The sequence below is a fragment of the Carassius auratus genome, chromosome 35, assembly GCF_003368295.1.
Source record: "Carassius auratus strain Wakin chromosome 35, ASM336829v1, whole genome shotgun sequence".
Taxonomy (NCBI): domain Eukaryota; kingdom Metazoa; phylum Chordata; class Actinopteri; order Cypriniformes; family Cyprinidae; genus Carassius; species Carassius auratus.
In genome coordinates this window covers 10,145,686-10,169,508 of record NC_039277.1, presented here as the reverse complement: position 1 = coordinate 10,169,508, position 23,823 = coordinate 10,145,686, and the positions used below count along the sequence as shown (strand labels likewise).

The window sequence follows — 23,823 nt, the reverse complement described above, 5'->3', positions numbered from 1 at the left end:
CTCCCCTGCTGCTTAACAATGCACATGTCAGAAGTGAAAGTGAAAGTGATGTGACATTCAGCCAAGTGTGCTGACCCATACTCGGAATTGTGCTCTGCATTTAACCCATCCAAAGTGCACAAACACAGTGAACACACACACACAGTGAACACACACCCGGAGCAGTGGGCAGCCATTTATGCTGTGGCGCCCGGGGAGCAGTTGAGGGTTCAGTGCCTTGCTCAAGGACTACTCAGTTGTGGTATTGAAGGTGGAGAGAGCTCTGTACATTCACTCCCCCCACCTACAATTCCTGCCGGCCCGAGACTCGAACTCACAACCTTTCGATTGCAAGTCCAACACTCTAACTGTTAGGCCATGACTTCCCTGACTTATTAAGTGCCTTAATAAGACAGACAGCCTGACAGCAGGGTGTACAGTGTCTGTGTGTGAATCCGGTTTAGTTACTGTATGTATATTGGAGCGATCTGGCTTCTATCATATAGACACGAGAGCCCTTTCTTTCTCCTCATCTCTCAACCTTTCCAGCACCTCTCTCCCCCACAGCAACAGTACCCTGCTCTTACCCCCCTTCCTCCTTCTTCCTATCACTCCCTGAAGCATTAACCATGTCAGTGCAGCACATGTAGTTCACAGGTCCGCATCGATCGATCTGTGATAGAGGCCAGCCCTACTCGGGCTGTTTTGCAGTGATTGCAATTGTTAAGGTTTTTTGTAATGACATGCACTCTGTCTCTCAGAAGGATGGTGTTTTTCTAATGCAGCAGCCGGTGATTTTGCTTCCTGCGAAATGAATTTGTGTTAAAAGAAATGCTGTGTTATTTAGCAGTGTTTTTGATTGCTTGATTGATTTTTCTATTAGTTATTTAGTGTTGCCTGTTATTGTTGTACACACTAACTCTAAGAATCTGTGTTCACCAAAACATTATTTTCTGAGACTAGCGTTTTTTTGTTCTTGTTGTGTCAATTGATTTCAATGAGATCACTTCATCTCTTGACTTGAGCAATAGTAATAGGAAAAATAATGCTTGGAGGAACAATCCTTTCACAATGGGTCTAGCTACACTGAACCACAGCTGGGTGTTTTTCAAAAAAGCAGCATTTTCAGCTGTGTAAAACCACTTTTGCGGATAAAAATCCAAAGTATTACACTTGCAAAACTTCAGACTGGTGTAGAAAAAACAACAACAAAGACAAAAAAATAGTTAAAATTCCCTAGATTTATGAGACCAGGTTATCATAGAGACTTGAGAATGGGCTCTTTTGATGACTTAGCAATCACACAGAACATCATAGCAACCACATATCAATCTTATAAAATTTTAAGTTTAAAGTAATTATTAAGGTATATTTGTATTTTTTTCTGTATATATTTATATAGAAACCAATTACAGAATTCTGTTGCACTGATGAAGTTTGCATGTGCATGGTTGTGCAACATTAATGTCGTTTTTAAAAGCCTGGACAGACCAATCCGATTTCAAAGAACTAGCAGCGACGAAAGCCGATGGTGTTGTCACCTCGTGTCGGACCAAAAAGCTGCGCTTGAACACACCGCACAGACTACAGCCAACAGCAGACTAACACGTGAGAGGACTGAGCTGTCCATATCAGCAGCTATCAATAATATATATTCACCATTCAAAAGAAGAAACCGAAACAAAGATATAAGAGATAAACGCAGATATACGAAATGTAAACCGGCACTTGCTTACCATTTTTAATATCAGTAATGTTGATTACGGCTTATGTTGTTATGAAAACATTTATATATTAGAATGATTGGCAAAGATCACGTAACATTTAAAACAACCTTCAGCCTGTACCGTCTTCATTCACATGCTTGTTTTCAACACTTTCCCTTTAATTCTCGGCACTGACTCGTTTGCTAAACTGAACATCCAATCAGAGCCGATGTAAGCACGCCAAACAAACTAGTCCGACCATATCTCACCATCGTCATTAAAATGGACTTCTTCCTTTTACAGCACTTTCCTGCAGAATCTATAAATATTGTCTTGGGTTTGGCCACTCAGCACAGCAAGTCCGTTTTTCTCCCTTCAGCTAGTTTTGGACAGCAGATGTATTGGTTTGCGCTCAGACCAGAATTGTGGCCCGGGTCGATGCACTGTAAGAGCTGTGTGGTTTTGGACCAAGTTGACTGGAGTTTTCTTTGCCTTTTGGCTCCTTCGACACTCTCAGGGCGGCTGTTATTATTTCTCTTTGGGCTACACTGACAGACAATTCACTTGGTGTTAAAAATTGAATCTAGTTTAATTGGTTAATATAAATTAAAAATAGTAGAACAAAATTTGTGAGGGATTTGCAATCCTGTGTGGAATATGTAGGTTGTCAATGACACGTCAGTGTGGATTGCTGTTATTGTACTGTTATTTGCATCACTGTTGTAAATGCCTCGAGAAATATTTGTCTGTGTTTTTTTTGTCATAACCCAGTTTTGTCCTCTTGAGTGACAAATAAACATGATATAGTATAAAATGTTTACATACACACACACACATATACTCTACATACTCTATTGTAGATAATGTATATAAAGATAATACATTCTTCATTTACGAGGATTAGTTTAAACATTGGCATAGGTATTTGTACACCATTGAGGGCATATTTATGAATAAAAATATAGATTTTAGATAATAAAATACCTAAAAAGTTACTTATTGTCCCTTTAAATGCGATGGAATATGCGGGATATTTTTGCAATTTTATGCAATGAACTTGCAAAAACTGTGGTTTGATGAAAAAAAAAGAAAAAAAAAGGTGATTCCCCCAACACCTTTTTCTCACAAGGCTACTACCTTAATGTAAAGAGTAATTTCTTATTACTTCCTATGATAAGCGAGCATACTAAATCACAGAATATTTAAGTTGCAATATCTAACTGCAACGTAAATTATTTTACATACTACTAATATAATTACAACTGTAAGTTTTTGGTACTGTTCTGTAACAAAAAAGTGCAATCTTACAACTGAAAAGTTGCATCAACTTCTGAATGAAACTACAACAGTGTTAGTAGCCTAGTGAGAAGGGGGTGTTGGGGCAATCACCTTTTTTTCATCTATTTCATCAAACCACATTTTTCGCTAGTTCTTGCAATATAATTTGGCTCCACTGTCATGTAACAAATCAGGAAACTGCTTTGCGCGTTCTTTTGCGCTTATTTTTGTTGGCAAATAAGAATGATTTGCATGCTTCAAGTTTCACCCTGGTTTCACTGCGGGGTTTGCAGATGATGTTCACGTCACGTAATTACATCACTTCATAAGGTTCCCATGGCAATAGGGGGAAAATGGCGCTTTACTTGTGTGAAGTAAACGCAACATTTTTCAATTTTCTGCTAATATATGAGTTTTTTGCAACAAAAAAAACAGAGATTATGAAATCACGCTAGCCCCGCATATTTTGTTTTCTGAAATCGGCAATTTATGCGGCAAAAGAGCGGCGTATTTGAAAAAAATGCGACCAAGTATAAATATGCGGCCTTTGGCTGATTATGCATTAAATCAGGCGATCGCATAATCGCATTTTTCTGGAGGGACTGATTTATACATGTTTGTTTTTGTGGCCCATAGGAACTGAGTTGTGTGTGTAGTTTTCGAGATTGTGACAAACATGCAACCTCTTACCTCTTCTGGTTCAGGTCCTCAACACTTTACACTCTGCTCCATTGTTCTTCTCGTCATCTGCCAACAATTACAGTCGTTTATCTCCCTTTCCTCTCTTTCATCTGATCCCTCACCCGCTAAAGACTCAGCAGCTGGGCTGTAGCAGAGGGCGGGAGGTGTGCGTGCGAAGCCTGGGCCGTGGAGTCCCGTTTCGTGTTAGGACAAATGAAGAGCACAATCTGTGGAGAGGGTTTGGCAGTGGCCCCTACAACTGAAAGTCATTGGATGGTGGAATTTTTCCCTCATCTCTGTCTCTCTAGGCCGGTCTTATCTCTATCCAAGTCTCCCACTGCCTGGAGAGCAGAAATGAGCTCCACACGCAGACCTGTCACTGTTCATAAAGCACACAGTACATTAAACCCATTGTCAGCCCTAGCGTTTGCCTAACCTCTCTAAGAGCAGTGCTCAACATATCCCTACTAATGCTGGGGCAAGATCTTCCAAATATGTGAACACTTTTTTCTGTCATATAGTCCTTAGTCTAAGTAGATGGTATATTTAGTTTGACTAGAGCAAGTGTGCTGGGAATGAAATTACAGTCCATTTAGTTTGTCATGTTGTTAGCTACAGTACCATTATGTCAATCATAGTCCATTTTTTAGAAAAACTCCTGAAAATAGGTTTGTTTTGTGGTACCTTAATACCTCATAGTGTCATTTTAATAATCGACACAAGACATGATTTAGTAATGGCAGATCGGAGGCAAATTGGTGCTATTTCACAAGAGTGATAGTAGTGTAATGTGTTATAGGTGCTGTAGGGAACTTCCCAGTGGTCCTATTGCCATTTGCAGAAAGTCATGCGCTCCCGGTAAAAAACAACCAATCAGAGCTGCGGTCCGTAACTTTGTGTTCAAAATGTAGAAAAATTAACATAATAAGCGAGTACACCATGAATCCATTTTACAAACCGTGTTTTTAGCTTGTCCTGAATCACTAGGGTGCACCTATAATAAGTGCTTATTTTCGGACTATTTTAGATTGCTTGGGGGTACCGCGGCGGAGTAACCCAGTACCTTTGTGATTCTTCATAGACATAAACAGAGAGAAGTAGTTCCGGCTACGATGTTCTTCCGCAAGACGCAAGCAGTTTTGTTTATTAACCGCTAGAGCGTCTAAAGTTCCCTACCGCAGCTTTATCAAAGGCGAAAATTATATACCATCATATATATATATATATATATATATATATATATATATATATATATATATATATATATATATATATATATATATATATACACATACATACATACATACATACATACATATATATATATATATATATATATATATATATATATATATATATATTTATATGTATGTATGTATGTATGTATGTGTATATATATATATATATATATATATATATATATATATATATATATATATATATATATATATATATATATATATATATATATATATATATATATATATATTGCATACTAAATATCTGGACCTGTCAGTGACTCACAGTGTGAGATTCATACTGCACATATTTATACAAAATAAAATTGCACGTTGGTTGTGCTTTGATATTGAACTTTAGCCTGTAATATTTCCCTGCTACAGACATGCTTTCTTCTGTCTTTGTCTTTTCTCTTCCTTTCATTTGGATAATGTTGGCTGTTTAATTTGAAACACTGTTTCTTTCTGTAAACGTTTAAAAGATTGAATTAAGCCCTCAAAGTGTTTGTCGAGGTTCAGTGGAGGTCCGTCTCTGTCTCTATCTGTGGATCTCTCCCAGCGTCTGGCATCTGGTTAAGTGGATAATTTGAGAGATTTAGAGGGGCTGTAGGGGTGTAACTCAGGAGTGCCAGGGGAGCTGCGGTGGGATGGCTCGTTGTTCTGTTAGCATGTCCAGAGCAGGTCCTCAGGGGTCAGGCAGACTGTTTGTCACAGCCACCCAGAGCTGTTGACTCCTGGAGCTGTGGCAGTGAGCTCACAGCTGAGGATGAGGCTTCCTGCTGCTCAACCAAGCCTGAGGCGCTTACCCTGAAGCACAAACAACACTCTGTGCAGTATGTGTGTATTGCTGTATGGAGGTGCATGTGTCAGTGTGTTTTTGCAGGAGTGTGTGAACGTTTTGCTTTCCTCTGCATGCAGCTGTCTAAAAAGGAGAACTAGGGTCACTGTTTATGTTTGTAGAGTTGGGGCAGTTTCTCTTAATTACATAGGCTATCATAATAACTATACAAATAAAAAAAAACTCACTTAAGCAGCATTTATTTTGATGAAAAATACAGTAAAACCATAATATTGTGAAATAGCATTAAAATTCTATTTTCATATATTTAAAATTTTCATTAATTCTTGTGGTTTATATGTGTAATACATTTTTCGAGGGATTCATATTATACACTTATGTTTTTTTTTTTTTTTTTGTTGTCTTAGTCTGCTCTTTTTCTTTTTGTTTTGCTCTAGAAATATCTAATATCTTAACACCAGTTAACTTAACACAGTAAACTAAAACACCAGTTATGTCAGTGGTCTAAAAGTTAATTATTGTTATATGTTTTTGAAAGAAGTCTCATTTGTTCAGCAAGACTTCATTTACTGTATGTTATAAAAAATACAGTAAACACGTAATATTGGGAAATATTTTTACAATTTAAATTGTCTGTGTTTTTTTTTTGATACATTGTAAAATGTAATTTATTAATTAAATGTATTAATTACATTAAATGTAAGTTATTGTGGCCATTTTAAAACATTAGCTTGTTGCAGTTCCTCACAGCCACTGATTTCAAGCTTACATTAGATCTTTTTTTTATATAGATTATGCTGTTAAATAGGAGAACAATAGCTGTTGACAGAACAAAAGACAATAATTTTATAAACATGCTAACAAGACGAGTGCTGCTATGGCTGGGCGATATATCTAACGATGTGATCACTAGGGATGGGTACCGAAACCCGGTATTAAACTGTCCCCGGGGCTAAATTATGAAAGACCGTAGTATCAGTAAGATCTGACGGTATCGGTTCTGCTTTCAGTACTGGAGGGGAAAAAAATTGTGTACTATGTATTTCAGTGTTAATTTCGTTGACTAAATATTTTCGTCATTATTTTCGTCACGAATATATTTTTGCCGACGAAAACGAAACGAAAACTAAAATAGAAGGCACTGATGGAGACTAAAACTATGACTAAATTGATTGACATTATCGTCAACGAATAAAGGACGAGACGAAAATAGACTGTGACGAAAATCAAATCAGCAGACGGGAGAGATGCGAGGAATGAGCAAAAGAACCGGCAAAACAGAACAGACTGCATGAGAGAAGAGAACCAATCAGAGCCTGACTTATTGAGACGTGAAGCGAAGGTTTTCAGTTTTTATGAGCTCCCTGGAAGTCGGCATTCGAAGAGGTGATAGGGACTTTAAGCAACAGCCTCTGGTGGAACGGCAACGCCATTCTGGCGTTGTATTGCGCCTGCGCGAATTTAACTGCTACTTTGTGACGTTCTAATTTAACGGTCTACTACGGGAGAACAGCTGATTTGCCAGATTCGCTACAACGTGAGAGGTTAGGTAAATAAATGTTATGTTTTTAGACTTATTTACATCATACAATATTAAAAACTCCTCTTCTGACAAAAGATTGTCATTTAACGCCAAAAGCAATCCTTCTCCTGCTTTTTTAAATTATATATTTTTTTGGATCTCAATAAATGAATTAATGCTGCGTTGCGCTGTTCTGTTTTACCGTTGCTTAGTGACTTTTACGTTCTTGGCTACAGCGGTGTGACGGCAAACTTCCGGTCGCTGTAGCCGTTCCATTCGCAGCTGTTGCTTAAAGTCCCTACTGTCTAAAAGAGCGACAAAATGTCCACAGCTCACTTCACGTTTGACGACGAACAAAACAAAACAAACTGTAAAGCACGCAGAGCGCTCATTCGTGGCAAGAACACAACCAATTTGAAAAGACATTAACAGACGAGCCAACCGGACATTTTCTCAAATGTAATTTTACAACGATGTTCTTTTGTTTATTGAGCTAAGCAAAATTGGAATAGTGCAGTGCGTAGATGTTGTAGCATTAAATATTACGAACTGAAAAGTACTGTAAAATAGCCCCTTCTTCAAATTAGATGCGAGCACAATACTAATAGCTACGTAATATCATGATAAATACATTTGATTAATACTAATGTTTAGTATATTTTATAATGTTCTACCTGTTGACAATATCACAAATATTTCTATATTAGTCATGTGAAACATGAATGTTCACATCCTATCATTATACATACAAATCTAGCAATAATGTAGTATTTAAAACATACAATATTGCTAGACAAATGAATACCTTATAAAATCTTGTTACTTTTTTTATCCACCTAGCTGCCAACTTATTAAATATTTACTTTAAATGTATGCACTTATTGTTCAGCTCAGCTGTAAGCTTTAAGGTCCTGGACCTAACATTATTTTTCTTTTATTGATGGTCAATTGGCAGCTAGTTATTGTTTACATTATCATGACAGTGTTTGTTGCTGCATAAAAGCTTTTGAATCGAAATAAAGACACAGTTGTGTTGAAATAAAGTTGAATTTGTGTTTTATATATTTTGGTTAAGTTTGTTTCCTATACCAGCTGTAAAAAATTGTCTAGTAAATCTGTTATTGATTTTAGTCTTATTTTAGTCGACTAAAATACCAAGCAATTTTAGTCGACTAAAATACCAAGCAATTTTAGTCGACTAAAATAAGACTAAAATTAAAACAAATCAGATGACTAAAACTTGACTAAAACTAAAAAGAATTATAGTCAAAAGACTAAGACTAAAACTAAATTAAAATTTCGTGTCAAAATTAACACTGATGTATTTTTGCTTAATAATGTTATCGTGCACATTTTATCTCACTAAACATTTCTAATGTGCGATAATATTAAGACGTTTGTCTGTGAGATCTGCGAGATCTGTTATGCGCTCCGCGGAGGCTGTCTGTCAGTCACACACTCAACAAGAGCGAGCGCGGCGCGCGCACACAGTATGAAAAGTCCCGCTTAATAATAAAGAGAGACAATGGCGAAGAGATTTGCTTAATAATGTCATCGTGCACATTTTATCTTACCAAGGCAAGGCAAGGCAAGTTTATTTATATAGCACATTTCGTACACAATGGCAATTCAAAGTGCTTTACATAAAAGAAAGTAAAATAATCATGAAGAAAAATAATAACAAAAATAAGACAAGCAATTTTAAAACTTTTAAAATGATTAAAACATTTAAAAACAGAAAATGATTTTACATAAAAAAATAAAAAAATAAAATGGTGAAAATATAGTGCAATCAGTTCGGACATTGCACAGTGCTCATTCAATAAATGCACAGCTAAAAAGATGGGTTTTGAGTCTAAATTTAAATGTGACTAGTGTTTTAGCACATCTGATCTCTTCTGGAAGCTGATTCCAACTGCGGGCAGCATAGTAACTAAAGGCGGACTCCCCTTCTTTTGTGTGAACCCTTGGTATTCATTTTGACTTGATCCTAGTGATCTGAGTGCTCTGTTAGGTTTATATTCAGTGAACATATCTGCAATATATTTCGGTCCTAGGTCATTTAGTGACTTATATACGAGTAAAAGTACTTAAAAATCAATCCTAATTGTAACTGGAAGCCAGTGTAAGGACCTGAGGACTGGTGTGATATGCTCGGATTTTCTGGTTCTAGTCAGAATCCTGGCAGCAGAGTTCTGGATGAGGTGCAGCTGTCTAATGGTCTTTTTGGGAAGGCCAGTGAGGAGCCCATTACAATAGTCCACCCTGCTGGTGATAAAGGCATGAACAAGTTTCTCCAAGTCTTGACTGGAAACAAAACATCTAAATCTTGCAATGTTTTTTAAATGATAGTATGCTGATTTAGTTACTGCTTTGACATTGCTACTGAAACTAAGGTCTGTCTCCAGAATCACACCAAGATTCCTGACTTGATTTTTAGTTGTTTGACCCCTTGAGACAAGGTATGCATTCACCTTGAACACTTCATCTTTGTTTCCAAATGCAATGACTTCAGTTTTTTCCTTGTTTAACTGAAGAAAGTTCTGGCACATCCAACTATTAATTTCATCAATGCATTGGCAGAGGGAGTCAATGGGGCACACATTTCTAATGTGAGATCATATTAAGACGTTTGTCTGGGAGATCTGCGAGATCTATCATGCGCGCTGCGGAGGCTGTCTGTCAGTCACACGCACACACACACACACACACACACACACACAACAAGAACGAGCGCAGCGCACGCACATGCACAAAGGGCCGTTCACATATCACGCGCTCTCAAGTTCGTTATTTCAAATGTAGGCTCATAATGGAAGCAATCCGGTCGCGACGTGCACGCGGTGCGAAGAGTTCGTTTTTTTCAGGCGCGTCCACAACACATCGAGTTAAAAACATCGTAACTTTTCAGAATGCCGAAAGCGCACCGCAGGTCATGTAACTTTCTCACCTTTTTCAGTAACAACGTTGAAAGCTCATCCAAGATGAAGGAACAGCTGATAATAGCTGTATGTGGATTTTAAAATTAATTTAGTAGCAAAGAGTGACGATGGCGGAGACCGCAAAACGTTCCAAAGTGTGGTTATACCTCACTACAGTTGATGCAGATAATGCTGGTTGTCATAAGCACAACAAAATTTTTGCATGTTAGGGCAGAAACACAAGCAATCTGTCAAAGCATCTTTCAGGAGTACATTATGTGCAGACAGAGAAATGCAAACTTTTCGTCTGCCTGACAACACAAGGTAACATAACACGAAGTACCGATAAGAATACCGTTAAAGTACCAGACCGTTAAGCAGTATCGGTAAGAGTAGTAATACCGTTAAAACCTTAACGATACCCATCCCTAGTGATCAGGCGCACCTTGTCAGTAAAGCCGGTTCCGTGATTACCGCTAAATCGCCAACCACCATTTAAATGGAGCGGCATTTAATAGACAGAGCCGCAGATCACTGACAAACTACCCAATATCGCGTTCATTATCGAAGGCGATTTATATGGAATAATGAACGCGATATTGCGTAGCTTGTCAGTGATCTACGGCTCTGTCTATTAAATGCCGCTCCATTCGAAAGCAGGTGATGGCGATTTAGCGGTAATCACGAAATCGGATTTACTGACTAGGTGCACATGATCACATCGTTAGATATATCGCCCAGCCCTAAGTGCTTCCAGAGTCTCAGTACACAAAAGTCACTTCTGAATTATTTTGTCCTTGCTGTGTTTCTTTCTCTCTCGTTCTCTGCTTGAGTCTCAGGGGCCTGTGTGTTTCTTTCTAATGGGCACCAGAACTCTCTCTAATCATATTTATTTACTGTTTTTTCTTTGTCTTTTTGTGTTTTATCCATGGGGTGCACAGTGAAGTGTAGAGTGTGTGTGTGTTTGTAGGTGGATGTGAGCGTGCACATGCCCTGTCACTAAATATTACCACGGCGATGGGTGCCCAACATGGGATGGATCAACAGCTAAAACAGCCCTGGGGCTTGTGTTTGTCCTAAATCTGCTGTTAATTTCCCCCAGTTTGTCGCTACATCTTCGGTTGATGACCCTAGAAGACCTTTCCAAATCTTATTTCCTCATTTTGGAAATAGACAGGACAATAAAATCACAGTGCACACCAACAGACCACTTTGTTTTAGTTCTTGGCTCATGGGTACGCTAGGGGTTTAGCGATTTTATTTGGTTTAGAAATTATTTTAACTATTAGGACTGAATGTTTGGACACGTGTTTCGTTCGTAATCCATTCCTAGGTTGATTTTACTGAAAATTGTAACTCATTAAAACATTATGAGAGTTGTTAATAAATGCCAGTCATGTTTGATTGGCTTTTTTATATGCAGTAATAGTGGATTTGGCAGCATGTCTGAGATTGATATGGTTATCTGCCAAATTTAGCTCATTCTGTTGATTCCAGTTGGCATGTGTTAGGATTGAATGCATTGTTGGAAAAACTGTTTTAGATTTGAGTGTTTTTTAACTTCAGTTATACAGGATGTGGGAACTGTACTTTCTTAGAAAATATTTTAGTGAATTCTGCTCACTAATATTTCAGTTGTGAAAATCACAAATAAACAGAACAGATTGGATGAATTGTTTTGTAGGTCATGTAGTTATGTTTTTGTGTGGGGGGTTTGACGATTGTTTCAGGATAGGCATTCTGTATATATAATTAAATGAAGTCATTTGCTAAATAGATATGGATGAAGTAATGTAACATTTTTCCAACAAATTGCACAGTAGCGGAGTGAGCCTGCAGTCTGGATTTGTTTTGTTTGTCTTTGTTTGATGTGAAGTGGATTGGACTATAAAAGCTAAGCTGTATAAATGTGTCATTTAGAACTGTTAGCTGTGTTGATGTCACAATCATGAGCACGTTAACGAATGACCATCCATGTTTACATATCAAGGCAATGCACTCTGGGTGGTTTTTCACTTGCAAAGAGGTTAGCCAATCATAACAGAGGTAATTTACATATAGAATAGTGGATACACTCAGTTCAATTCATATTGATCGATTTCTGACTAGATGTCTGATCTCCTGATGCACTGTTGTTCATCAGATATAAAAATGAACCAAACAGATCCACACTCGCAAACTGACTCCGCAGCTGTGCCTTTTTCTAGAAAATGTTGCATTACATCATGCACATTTATGTAGCAAATGACAGTTAAATATATATACAAGTTTGAGCAAACCTGATGATCATCTTATCCAGTGTGATTTGAGATTGATCCAAAGAGAATCTTGTGTGGAAGAAGGAAATCTGACCCTTGGTTCAAAAATGGTTATGGTTAGAGTCATACATTTGGTTGTATAGAAATAGTGCAGAATCTGAAATATTCCTTATTCCGTTTACTTCTTGTTTGTTTCAAATGTTTCACATTTTCAAAATCTAAAATGTTGTCCAAAATGTATTTGCTGGTTTAAATTAGAGCTAGAATCCCAGATTTTCATTGTAGGTTCAGACATTTGGTGTCAGGGAACATTATATATTGAAAAGAGTCAATGTTGTATGGTTATAGCAATATAATTGCTGAGAGAGGACATAGAGAGGTAGACTGAAGATGCCAGAAGGTAAAAGGTAGATGAGAGTGTGTAAATCAAATGGCTGGCTGAGAGAAAAAGAGAAAAAAGAAAAATTCTTCAGTCAGAGACTTTTGGCCTTATATTTTCTTAGAAGATTGTCAAGCTGTCATAAAACCATAAAGGACAGAAAACAGATTGTGGGACTCATAGAGTGGGGAACGAGAGACTGCACATCCTCTGGCTCTCTGGCATGTGCCATTGCTGATGAACGCAGCTGAAGCTTATTTGAAGAGATGGGCTGACATCCTGCCAACACAACGAGAGGGAGAGAGGGAGGGAGAGAGAGAGAGAGAAGCACAAGCAGAAAGCAAAGCGAGCAAGAGAGAGTAAGTGAGTTAGAGAGCAGAACGAAAAGAAACACAAGCAGACAGAGGAATTGAGCTCTGCAGGAGCAGACCGACTGCATTCAGACCTCCATCCTCTTGCATTCTGCACCGATACTGGATCAACCCATCTGACCTGTATTGCTGACCCTCGGTGCACTACACGCTCTGGGCCAACAGCCGACACCATGATTAAGTCCAGCTGGTTCTATGTCAAGTTCAAATATAACGAGAAGGTGAGTCAGTACTGTTTCCTTTTGTTTTTCATAGCTTGAATTTTTCCTCGTTCACTCTTCGATCGGGTGTTTAACAGGGTTCACAGCCCTCTGTTTGCCAGAGTCATGCTGGTCCTGTAACCTTAAACCTGCCATTGATCTGTTGATAACAGTGATGCTGGTATATTGATATCTGTGTATGTGTGTGTATGTGTGTGATGATTTAAAAAAAAAAACTCATGCATTTTTAAATAATTATGTCTGCTTTTCGAAGCATTGAATATTTAATTGAACTTGACTCTGCCACCAAGGGCCAGGGTTTTTAATTTTCATTTAAACACGTTTTTCACTGTTAAGAGCTGCCCTTATGCAGCGCCTTTGCACGGTGATATGAAAGAGCTTCTTGATATCATTATTGCTGATGTGTTGCATTATTTGAGAGAAATCTGCTGAGACTGAGCCAGATGGTAAAATTCATCAGATGTGATTTGTTTGTGTATATACTGTATGTGTGTCTGTCTGAATCAGGTCATGCCCCTGTCCTGTCAGCTGTGTTAAACTTTAATAGAGGCTGATATTCTATTCTTCAGAGAGAGAGAGAGAGAGAGAGAGAGGGAGGGAGAGAAAGTCATGGTGTTACTTTGTGAAAAACAAGATGTGAACCCAGTTTGGATGTTTTTCTCAGTTACCTAAATTGTGAAAGACAGCCGTCATTCCGTTATTGGATTGTTGCTCATAAAAACTCTTAGATTGCAAAAGCTCATCAAAGGTCACATGTGCATAGGATCAGCACTGTGAAATCTGAACTTGATCCAGTTACCCACAGACCTGATACATTACACTGTACTGAAGGTCAAACAGGGATGATGGAACCTAATGGTTAGAGCTCAGTTGTCTACACAAAGGTTGCAGGGTTGATTCTGATGTGGGGCAACCTAGAAGTTGGAGATCTGGGATAGGGAATCACTTATCTTTCTGATTGGTTTTTATTTTTTATTTTATTGTACCGTATTTGCTGTAAATTGAGTTTGTGAAGAACATATATACTCACATTTAACTACTTCAGAATTTATTTTATTTTATCTGAATAATTTTTTATTTACGAGTGAAACGTGATATGTACCTTACACCCATATATTAGACTGATATATTGGCTTACATGTTGGCATATTTTATATTTCCAGTATAGGGTAATAACTGTGCCTGCTAAGCTGATTAACAGAAGTATGTCTGTTTCATATGTGGGAAATCCAGTTCCTCTTTGTTAGTGGACAATACACATTTTCTGTTTGGATTTTTTTTTTTTATTATTAATTTTGATAATTTAAGTCTAATTTGATAAATTGATTAAATTGATTATATCTTGCGGAAAAAAAGAAAAAAGCATTGAATTATCACCTTGCTCTCTAAATGTTGGCCTAAAAAATACACACTTTGAACTTTATAAATAGAGTACAATTAACACCACCAAAGTTGGCGCATAGTGCTAAACAACAACAACAATAATAATGCACTGCAAAATTAACCACAAGTGCCTATTTTTGGAGTGTTTGCTAATGATGTAAGTATGTGTGATCTTAGAGGGGTGGGTGTGCCTGTCTGACATCAGAGATCTGTGAAACGTATGCTCTGTGAGCATACTAAATGTATGCCGTCTGTTTTATTTGACAGTGTCAGCCTCATATTGCTCTGTTCAAGACCCTGTCATTCACACAGGACTTCCATTTTATGTGAAGCCTATATCTCTCTCCTTCTCCAGCTCTTGTCTTTTCTGTGCTCCTCACATTCTAATGCCCAAGTGTGCTTAAATAACATGTGAACTGCTATAATTTAACATGGCACCTAACAGAGCTCATAATTCAGTGTGTGTGAATGCTAGACAGACATGGAAAGAGAGGGTTTGAAATGAAAAAGTGATGGGGTTCATACTCTGGACAGGAGATCGGATGAGGGATGGGAACCCTGACAACCACCTGACTACTCTGGTCCCTGGTGTGTGAAAGTAGAGATGGAGAGAACTCTTTTGATTCAGGCCATGAAGACGGATGGCGAGACTTTTTAGGTCGGGGGGGGGGGGGGGGGGGGGGTTCATTGACCCAGTTCATTTTCTGGCTTCCATGGCTGCAATACGCTGTTCTTGCCCCCAACTGGCAACCTGGAGTGTCAAAACACTATTTGGTAAATTGCCATTGGGCAGAATCACAGAGACCAAAAAAACAAAAACAAAACCTGACATTCCGACACTGAATGCACACTTCAACATGGAATAACTGGTGGTATCTCTGTTTTATGAAGAAACACATATTTGAACTTCGAATGTTTTCTATAAATCTGCAAAAATGGTATTTATATTTTAGTACAGTCAAAGAAATGACATACAGCACCTTTAAGGTTGGAGCTAAACTCTGCAGGAAGGTGGCTGTCCAAAAGTAGTCTAGTGCGAGGATGGATATACTCCATGATCCATTGACCGCTGTCTGAATCAAAGAGGTTTAACTGACGGCAGGCATCCAAGCATTGTTCTAAAAGCAGAGTAACTCTAGAGCGGAAGGTTCAGCCCTGTTGACCAGAACGCCACTGATTTACCCCCTTCTGACATGTGTGGGCTAATGACAGACTCCCTGATGTGAAAAAGATGACTGGAACAATCCACCCTCTTTTAAACAAGTATAAAAACAAACAGAGAAAATAAGATGTTGTGAATCTCTCATGGGTTTTGCATTGCGCTATGTTTTGGTTTATTTGCATCAGAATGTTTCTGTTTTAGTTGCAGGCATGAAAAGGGTGAATTGGAAACGGCGCTCACAGAGAAACATGCAGAGATAATTTCAGTGATTATGGGCTGCTTTTATTCTACCACAGCTCTATGAAGAATCCATGCTCTGCTGTGGATGGAAGCCATGTCAGATGGGTGGTCTGCTTCTAATGGCTATGCTTACTGTCCAGGAAAACTGCAGATTTCCCTCAGGAATTTACTGACAAAAAGCTTCTATAGAGTCTATTTGTTAAAGCGGGCATAAAATTACAATTCAACGTATATATTTTCTATATGCGTGCTATTGATCTTATCGTAAACTTAATCATTTATACATGTTTTAACAAATTTTGACCTTGGGATTTTAAATTCTAAATGTATCCGTTCTTGTCAAATGAACTTGCTGCCTTTCATGACCACACACACACACACACACACAAAAAGATACCAAAACAAACTCTCTTTATGCATCACATACTGTAAACAATTATCAAAATCTGTAAGCTTATCAAAATCATATTTGCAATTGATAAAACCAAATTTTTAATCTTTAGCTGCCCTCTTTCTCATGTTGACCATCTTTAATGCTGTGCTCTTTGTTCTAGTAGTAATGTGTCTTTTGCTGAAGATAACATTCTGTAACTCTTTAGGAAAGTTAGTGTCAGATAAAGAGATGGGGAGAGTTGAACAGAGAGAGAAAGAGTTTGTATCAAAGAGAAGCAGCCATCTGTGTGAGTGAGCAGCAAGCAGCTGGTCGAGGAGATCCAAGATGTCTGGACCAAGACTGACAAGAAGGGGGATGACAGGAAACAGATTTCCTCCTGCTTTTTCCCACTCTCTGAGCAAGGCAAGCGGGCAGCCTGTGTGCTGTGATGCCTCCCCAGCTTCCAGATGATGCTGTCCTCCTGTGTGTGTGTGTTTGTATCAGAAAAATGATACACTTTCAGCAGCACATCCACAGAAACACACACATTCATTTACTTTATCATCACTTCATGTTTATGTATTCAGAATGTTTGTATGTTTTATACATTATATCAGCAATGCTTTTCATTTTCCACTTTCTTAGCCTAGTTTCAGAAATTATAGACCTCAGTTTTGGATTTCAGATGCTTAGTTTCAAATTTCGTGACTGAAGATAATCACGCTGACCTACTAGCAGTTGTTATGAATCTGAATCATTTTAGAGAATCCGTTCACTTCAGTGATTCGTTTAGTTTCCAGCGATTTTCTCTAGCCAAAAGTCGCGAAGTATTTTTTTTAAGCCGAATGTTTTTGTTGTTGACTATTATTTCTGAATAAAACAAACAGTTTGTTCGTTGTATTTAGTGTAAATTTAAGTGTTCTGGTTTGATTCTTTAGAGTTAGTCCGTCATTTCCCCTGTCGCTATAATAAAATAAATTATTAAAAAATAAAAATAAATTTGAGTGATAAACACTTCTTCGAATCATTTTGACTGAATCATTCAAAATAACTTGTTCAAATAAATGATTAATCTGTGAAATAGACATCACTAACTGGTGTAAAATCTTGGTTAGTTGTACTATAAAGAATCTTGTCATTTTGACATACCTTCCTAGAAAGCACATTGTTGGACACCATAGGCCCCCAAATGCTGTCAGATTGGCTTTTGAAACAGTCCCTTTCCCTTGTGAGAGAACTGCTGGTTTTATTCTTTCCCTCTCTCCTTCAATTTCCCCTTCACCCCCCCACCCTCTTCTCTCTCTCTCTCAAAGTGATGAGAGAAAGATGCCCAGCAGCTGTTGAGGCAATGAAAGGTCACCCTGTCGCCGCGGCAGCACGATAGCGAATGGGAGAAGCTGTCATCTCTCTGGCATTTTGATTGACAGGCTGTCTGGGAGACTTAAACTCTGTGGAGAAAAAGACCCGACAAGGCAGAGCTGTCACTTCATTTGGCCCTCAGAGCCTGTGCTGTGTGTGTGTGGATAAATGAGGAAAGAGGAAACCATGTAAATGAGATGGACGGGAGAGAATATGTATTGTGTGTAGGATTTAATTTGAAACGATTTTCACATAGAAATTGCTAGTAAATATCATAATTCTGAAGAAATGTTACATTTAATTAAATGTGAATTTTTAAATAGAAAGACTGAAATAGTATTTCAAATAGCATGTGAAATATATGTATTACAATAATTGTTGTTTTATTTACATCTTGAAATAGATTCACTTTTAGCATTCTGTAGTTTACCAGACTGCTGTTTTCTGTCATGTTGAGTTAACGATTAAGTCAAATTATTCAGCATATTAATTTAGTGTACCTTTTTTTCATTTATAATGAGCAGAGACCATTTCATCACATCAACTTGTGGATCACTTTGGATCACGGTTTGAGAAGAATTGGACAACGATTAGGTCTCTATTGACAGCAAACTCTCCGGTAACACTTTAGAATAAGGTTCCATTAGTTAATGTTAGTTAACTACTTTCGTTAACATGAACTAAGCAAGTACAATCCTTCTACAGCATTTATAAGTCTTAGTTCATGTTAATTTCAACATTTACTAAATGCATTATTTAAATCAAAAGTTGTGCTTGTTAACATTAGTTAATGCACTGTGAATGACCATGAACTAACAATGAATAACTGTATTTTCATGAACTAACATTAACGAAGATGAATAAATACAGTAATAAATGTATTATTCATTGTTTGTTCATGTTAATTAATACATTAACTAACATTAACTAATGGAACCTTATTCTAAAGTGTTACCAACTCTCCTTATGTGTGTGCACTTGGAAAAAACTAAAGGGTGTCAGTCTTCAAAGTCTTCATGTTTTATTAATTATGGGAGCTGAAAGACTCTGTCTCCCTGTGATCATTAATGCATGCACAAGATAACGTATTTACATGTTCTCATGAATTATTTATGTCCAGAGAGGAAGAGTAAGAAGAGTCTGGTGTTTTGAGGAGGACCCTCTGCCCACAGGCTCTTGTTCAGATTGTGTGTGTGTGTGTGTGTGAATCCATTACCTGCTAAAATGTTGTGCATGGCTTAGTCTTAAGAAAAGTGGAGGCCGATAACATTTTTACTTGGAGAAGGTTTTCACAGAATATAATTATACATATTGTTTCACACCTAGCAGAGTATTTACAGGTAAATAAGAATAAATGTACACTGTTAGCCTCAAAGGATATTCTTTATTTTTCAACCTAAACCTGCGCCCTTTCCTGTTTCTCTCTATTGCTCTGTATTAAGTCTGCTCTGCAATTTAGCCGATTTTTTTTTTTTTAGGTCTTGAAATGAGACTGCTTAGGGATCTCATTTGCCTTCGCCTGATGAACTTCTCAGGATTAGTGGAGCTGAATTAATTCAAGTTTGATTCACTGATAGAGGATATCCTCTGGGATTTATGACTTTTAAAAAATCACTCATCTTAGTGCTTTTTAATGTTTCTATCCCATCTTTAAATCTGAAGTTAGATAGAGCTTTAATAATACATGCGCTCTCTTTATCTGCTCTCTTTCAGTTTCATTCTTGAATTGAGTTTAATCGTCTATAAGATCAGTTTTCTTCAGTTTGTCACCATAGTTCAGTCTTTTCAGTGCATTGTGTTTTGGTTAATAGGGTCCTGACTCCACTGATTACAATTCAACTAATCACTATGCTTTAAACACAAGTGTTTTTTCATCTTATGGAAACTCATGCTTCCATCTTTTGTTTGTGTAAGTTTCTGCATCCTTATTGACATACTCCTGTACGCTTTTAGCATTTGATTAATGCATCCCATGTCACAGCAAATCCAGAGAAGTTTTCTAAAGATGTCCAGATGGTAAACTAATTCTGCTGAGCTGATGAAATGTCAAGCACTTGCACTGCAGTAGAGCCTCTTCAAAATGTCCTTTTTTTCCCCCTAAAGTAAAAAAAAAAGCATTTTTGTCATTCTGTTTGGTGATGATAGTGTGTAGATTACACATTTCACCTTTAATTGAGGAATGTTAAATTAGTCGGTTTATTACTATGTTTGTTTGCGTGCTTACTGCACACTCCTACTGCGCTTGCTATGAACCTTTAGTTTATAGCATGCAAAGCTTGGGGTCGGTAAGATTTATTTTGATTTTGTTTATGTTTGAAGTCTCTTATGTTCACCAAGGATGCATTTATTTGATCAAAAATAAAGTAAAAACTGTAACATTGTGAAATATGAAAGTTTAAAATAGCTGTTTTGTGTTTATTTAAATTGATTTCTCCGATTGTAATTTGCAGTGGCCTTTTCAGAATCCATTACTCCAGTTATTAGTGTCTGATAATCCTTCAGAAATCATTCTAATATGCTGATTTGCTGCTCAAGAAACATTTATGATTATCATCAGTGTTGACATCTTAGTAAAAAAATTTTTTTCAGAAAGTTCAAAAGAACAAGATTTAGTTGAAATAGAATTTTACTCTCGATTTTCATCATTTTAATTCATCATAGCTAAATAAAAGTATACATTTCTTTTTTAAAAATTTAACTTTTAAGCAGTATTTAATATAAACCTGGATGAAGCCTTCAACAGAATATGCTGGTGTGTGAGTAGCTGTCTGTGTGGTCATTGAAATAAAGCTTGGAAGTTTTGGACGCTAAGAAACCTGGAGAGCTGATCTGCATTGCTGTTGAGCAGATGACCGAGCATCTGTCTGTGATATAGCCAACTTACGGTGCAGTGCTATACAGTACATTACATCCGTTCTGCTTTTGTGTTTGGTTTGAAGTGTAACGGTGTGTGCGTACGCTCCCTCTCTCTCTCTCTCTCTCTCTCTCTCTCTCTCTCTCTGTCTCCTATAACACACTCCAGCAACACAGAGCAAAACAAAGGAAATGCTTTGCGTGATGCTGAGCCTTGATTGGGGCTCTTAGTGTAAGCGGACCCCTCCTCCTCCGGGGAATTATCTGCCAAAGTGCCCACGCTGCTCTGGTTTTAATAATAATTATCTAAAATCGAACCAATTAGCCTGCAGCTATACAAGGAACTGGCGGTGAAAGGAGAGAGGGGGAAGAAGAATAAGGACTGTAAGGTCGCTCTGCATATCTATATAGTAATTTAATATCACTGCTGAACCTAGAATGGATCTTTGTGTGGTTTAAAAGCCTTTGATTTGTAATATCCCAGCACACCTTGTAAGTCTCTAAGCTTTAAAGGGATAGTTCACTCTAAAATTGAAACGCTTTATGAATTATGAATGTGGTTTAAATTTGATTCTGTTATTCTGTAGGACAGAACAGTTTGTATGCAAAGACACACCTCTCTTTCTTTCTCTCTGTCTCTCTGTCTGCCTCACAGGCACATTTATATCTACCCATGCTCGCTCTAAGAGAATAGATATAACCTGCGAGACTGTTATGGCTGACTTTTATTTTCTGCTTATTTTATACCCCTCTTTCTGAGTATTTCTTTCTGTCCCTGTGTTCCCCTCCATCCTGCCGCTCCATGATTTGATCAGTGATCATGTAGCACCACCTAGAGGTCAGCAGAGAGGTAACATCCTCTTCGTAGATACCTGATATCCACGTACACAGACTACAGACACATTCTGTATGTTTAGAGGCAAGTTAGATTTCAGCAGGATCAATGCTCTGATGCTCTGTGTGTTCACCGCATCTCAAGGACAAGAGCTTGTGCAGTAGAGCATTACTGCATGCACTATTATATGCACACTAACTCAATGTAACCCTGTTCAGAATTATTTTTTTCTCATCAGAAAGTTACATTTCACCCCTCTATAAGATCACATGCACCTTAGTGTGTGCACCTGATATTTCCTTCAATTGCTTTCTTTTTAAATCTCTTTTTTTGGCTCTTGGCTTTAAAATTAATCATGTGTGTCCTGCATTTGCATTGTGCCTGCTTCTGCATTATTCATACAACAATTGGCTTTCATTTTCCTCTAGTGCAAGCCCGGAGCAGAGGCTGTGGTGTGTACATCTCACGTCTGAGTTGTGTGTTTGTTTTTCCTTATTGTTTTTTTTTATTATTGTAAATCTTGAAGTCAAGTTTGTATTTTACTCTTTATTCATCTCCAAAAATCATTCAGATACAGTGCAATTTCATTATGTAATACAATATCATAATGTTTTATAGATAATATAGGATCTTAAATTCAAACTGACCCCTCTATAAAATGTGTTCATAGTGTTATTGTGCATGGTTTATTAGTCTTTAGAAATCATATTCATAAGTTAAAATAAAACTGTGTAAAAAAAATTATCCACCCCTTAAAATCCTTTATTGTGATGCAAGCAAGGCTACATGGAATACAAATAAAATGCAGCTTAATATAACCCTCTTTTTTATTTGTTATATTTTGCATATTTAATATTTTTATGCATCATTTGCATATATTTTTTTTATATTTTAATCTCTCTCTCTTTTTAACTGAGAAATACGTTAAAAAAATACATTTGAATGGCATATCCTGTTGTCATTTATTGTTGTAAACCAGGATTGATATTATAGTAATGCATCTATGTGCATTTTCTTTTTCTTTTCAGTGGCTCTATTTGCATAAAGGGTTGCCAAGCCTCATTTAACTTTCTGAATAGTGCCATAATGGAATAAATCCCAAATTGTCAGAAGCAGGAAAAGAGTTATCGTGAGGAGCTGTAAATCATGTTTTAGCACACTCAACTACAGCTTATCACTGACACCTCTTTAAGAGTGCAGAGGCGATGTGATAAGAGGTTCAGGGCTTTGAAATACAAGCACCAGACATCTTCAACGCATAACTCTTAACCATACACACACCCTCACATGATATACCCTCTTCCCTGATGTTTACACAGCGTCTCATGCTGATATCAGTCACTTGCAGGGCAGTCGATCTTATCAGCCTCGGCCAAGGTCCAGAGACTTGCATGATGTGTTTGTTTTCACCCCTCATTAGATGTAACGAAGCTTAATTAAGCCTCACTTATCTCTGAGGCATGCTTTCACGGCCGTGCCATTGATGGAGGTGGAAATCCTGTGTGTAGCTTTCAACTCCGATAACCACCTGACTGCCTCTGCGGAGGATGTTTGGATAAGACTCATCCTTGAAACTCATTGCCGAAAAGGTCAAACAAACTGTTATTTAACTGACAAAAGGAAAAGGTGTCGTTATGCTACATTCAAATTCTGTGTTTGTCTTCTTTTTGTTTCCAAAGTATCGTGTTGATATAATAAGGAAAGACTTTTGTATGCTCTTTTGACAAAGTCGAGTTATCTGGACATCTCAGATGACAGCAAAACCGAATTTTCTCAGGCAGGCTCACAAAACCGTTTTGATTGGTCCGTTTCCCATCTTTGTATTCCTTCACCAAATTGCCGCTCGCAGGGTTGCAAAACTCATTTGCTGTGTTTACTGAGAGGAAATGTGCTCGTGTCCTGCTCTGTCCCTCTGCAGGGCTTCGAACGCTTAGTGAACATACCGCAGAGACAAATGGTTTGCCATTGGCTGTGATTTCCTAGATAGCGCAGTGGGGGGAGACAGGAAGTGGGGCGGCAGGAGGGGAAGTTGCGCCCAGGCAGGGAAATAGAGGGCCTGCTGGGAAGGAGATGGCTTTCTCTGACACAATCCGCTGGGAAGCCGTGGGGTCCTGAAATGGGGGTGGGGGACGGGAGGAGGCATCGCCTGCTCTGAATTTGTTCTGTTTGTTTTGCCCTTTCTATCTTGTTCATCCCTCCTGCCATCTCTTTACTTTCCGTGGCGAGGAGTAGTTCTGAATGACATGCCAAAGCCCCTCCATGAAA

The 23,823-nt window shown here is 37.8% G+C and overlaps 1 protein-coding gene across 6 annotated transcripts in view; it reads left to right on the top strand.

Moving 5' to 3' along the window:
* The window catches only part of LOC113054345 (autism susceptibility gene 2 protein homolog), a 306,067-nt gene that overhangs the window by 84,634 nt on the left and 197,610 nt on the right, over positions 1-23,823 (top strand). The window contains exon 1 of one of the 6 annotated variants that reach the window (XM_026219829.1): positions 13,056-13,353. The exons of the other annotated variants lie outside the window; for them this stretch is intronic. Within the exon in view, the coding sequence (XP_026075614.1) occupies positions 13,306-13,353 (48 nt within the window). The 5' untranslated portion in view covers positions 13,056-13,305. Of the gene's footprint in view, positions 1-13,055; positions 13,354-23,823 lie in introns of those variants that run through there. 6 annotated transcript variants of the gene reach the window in all.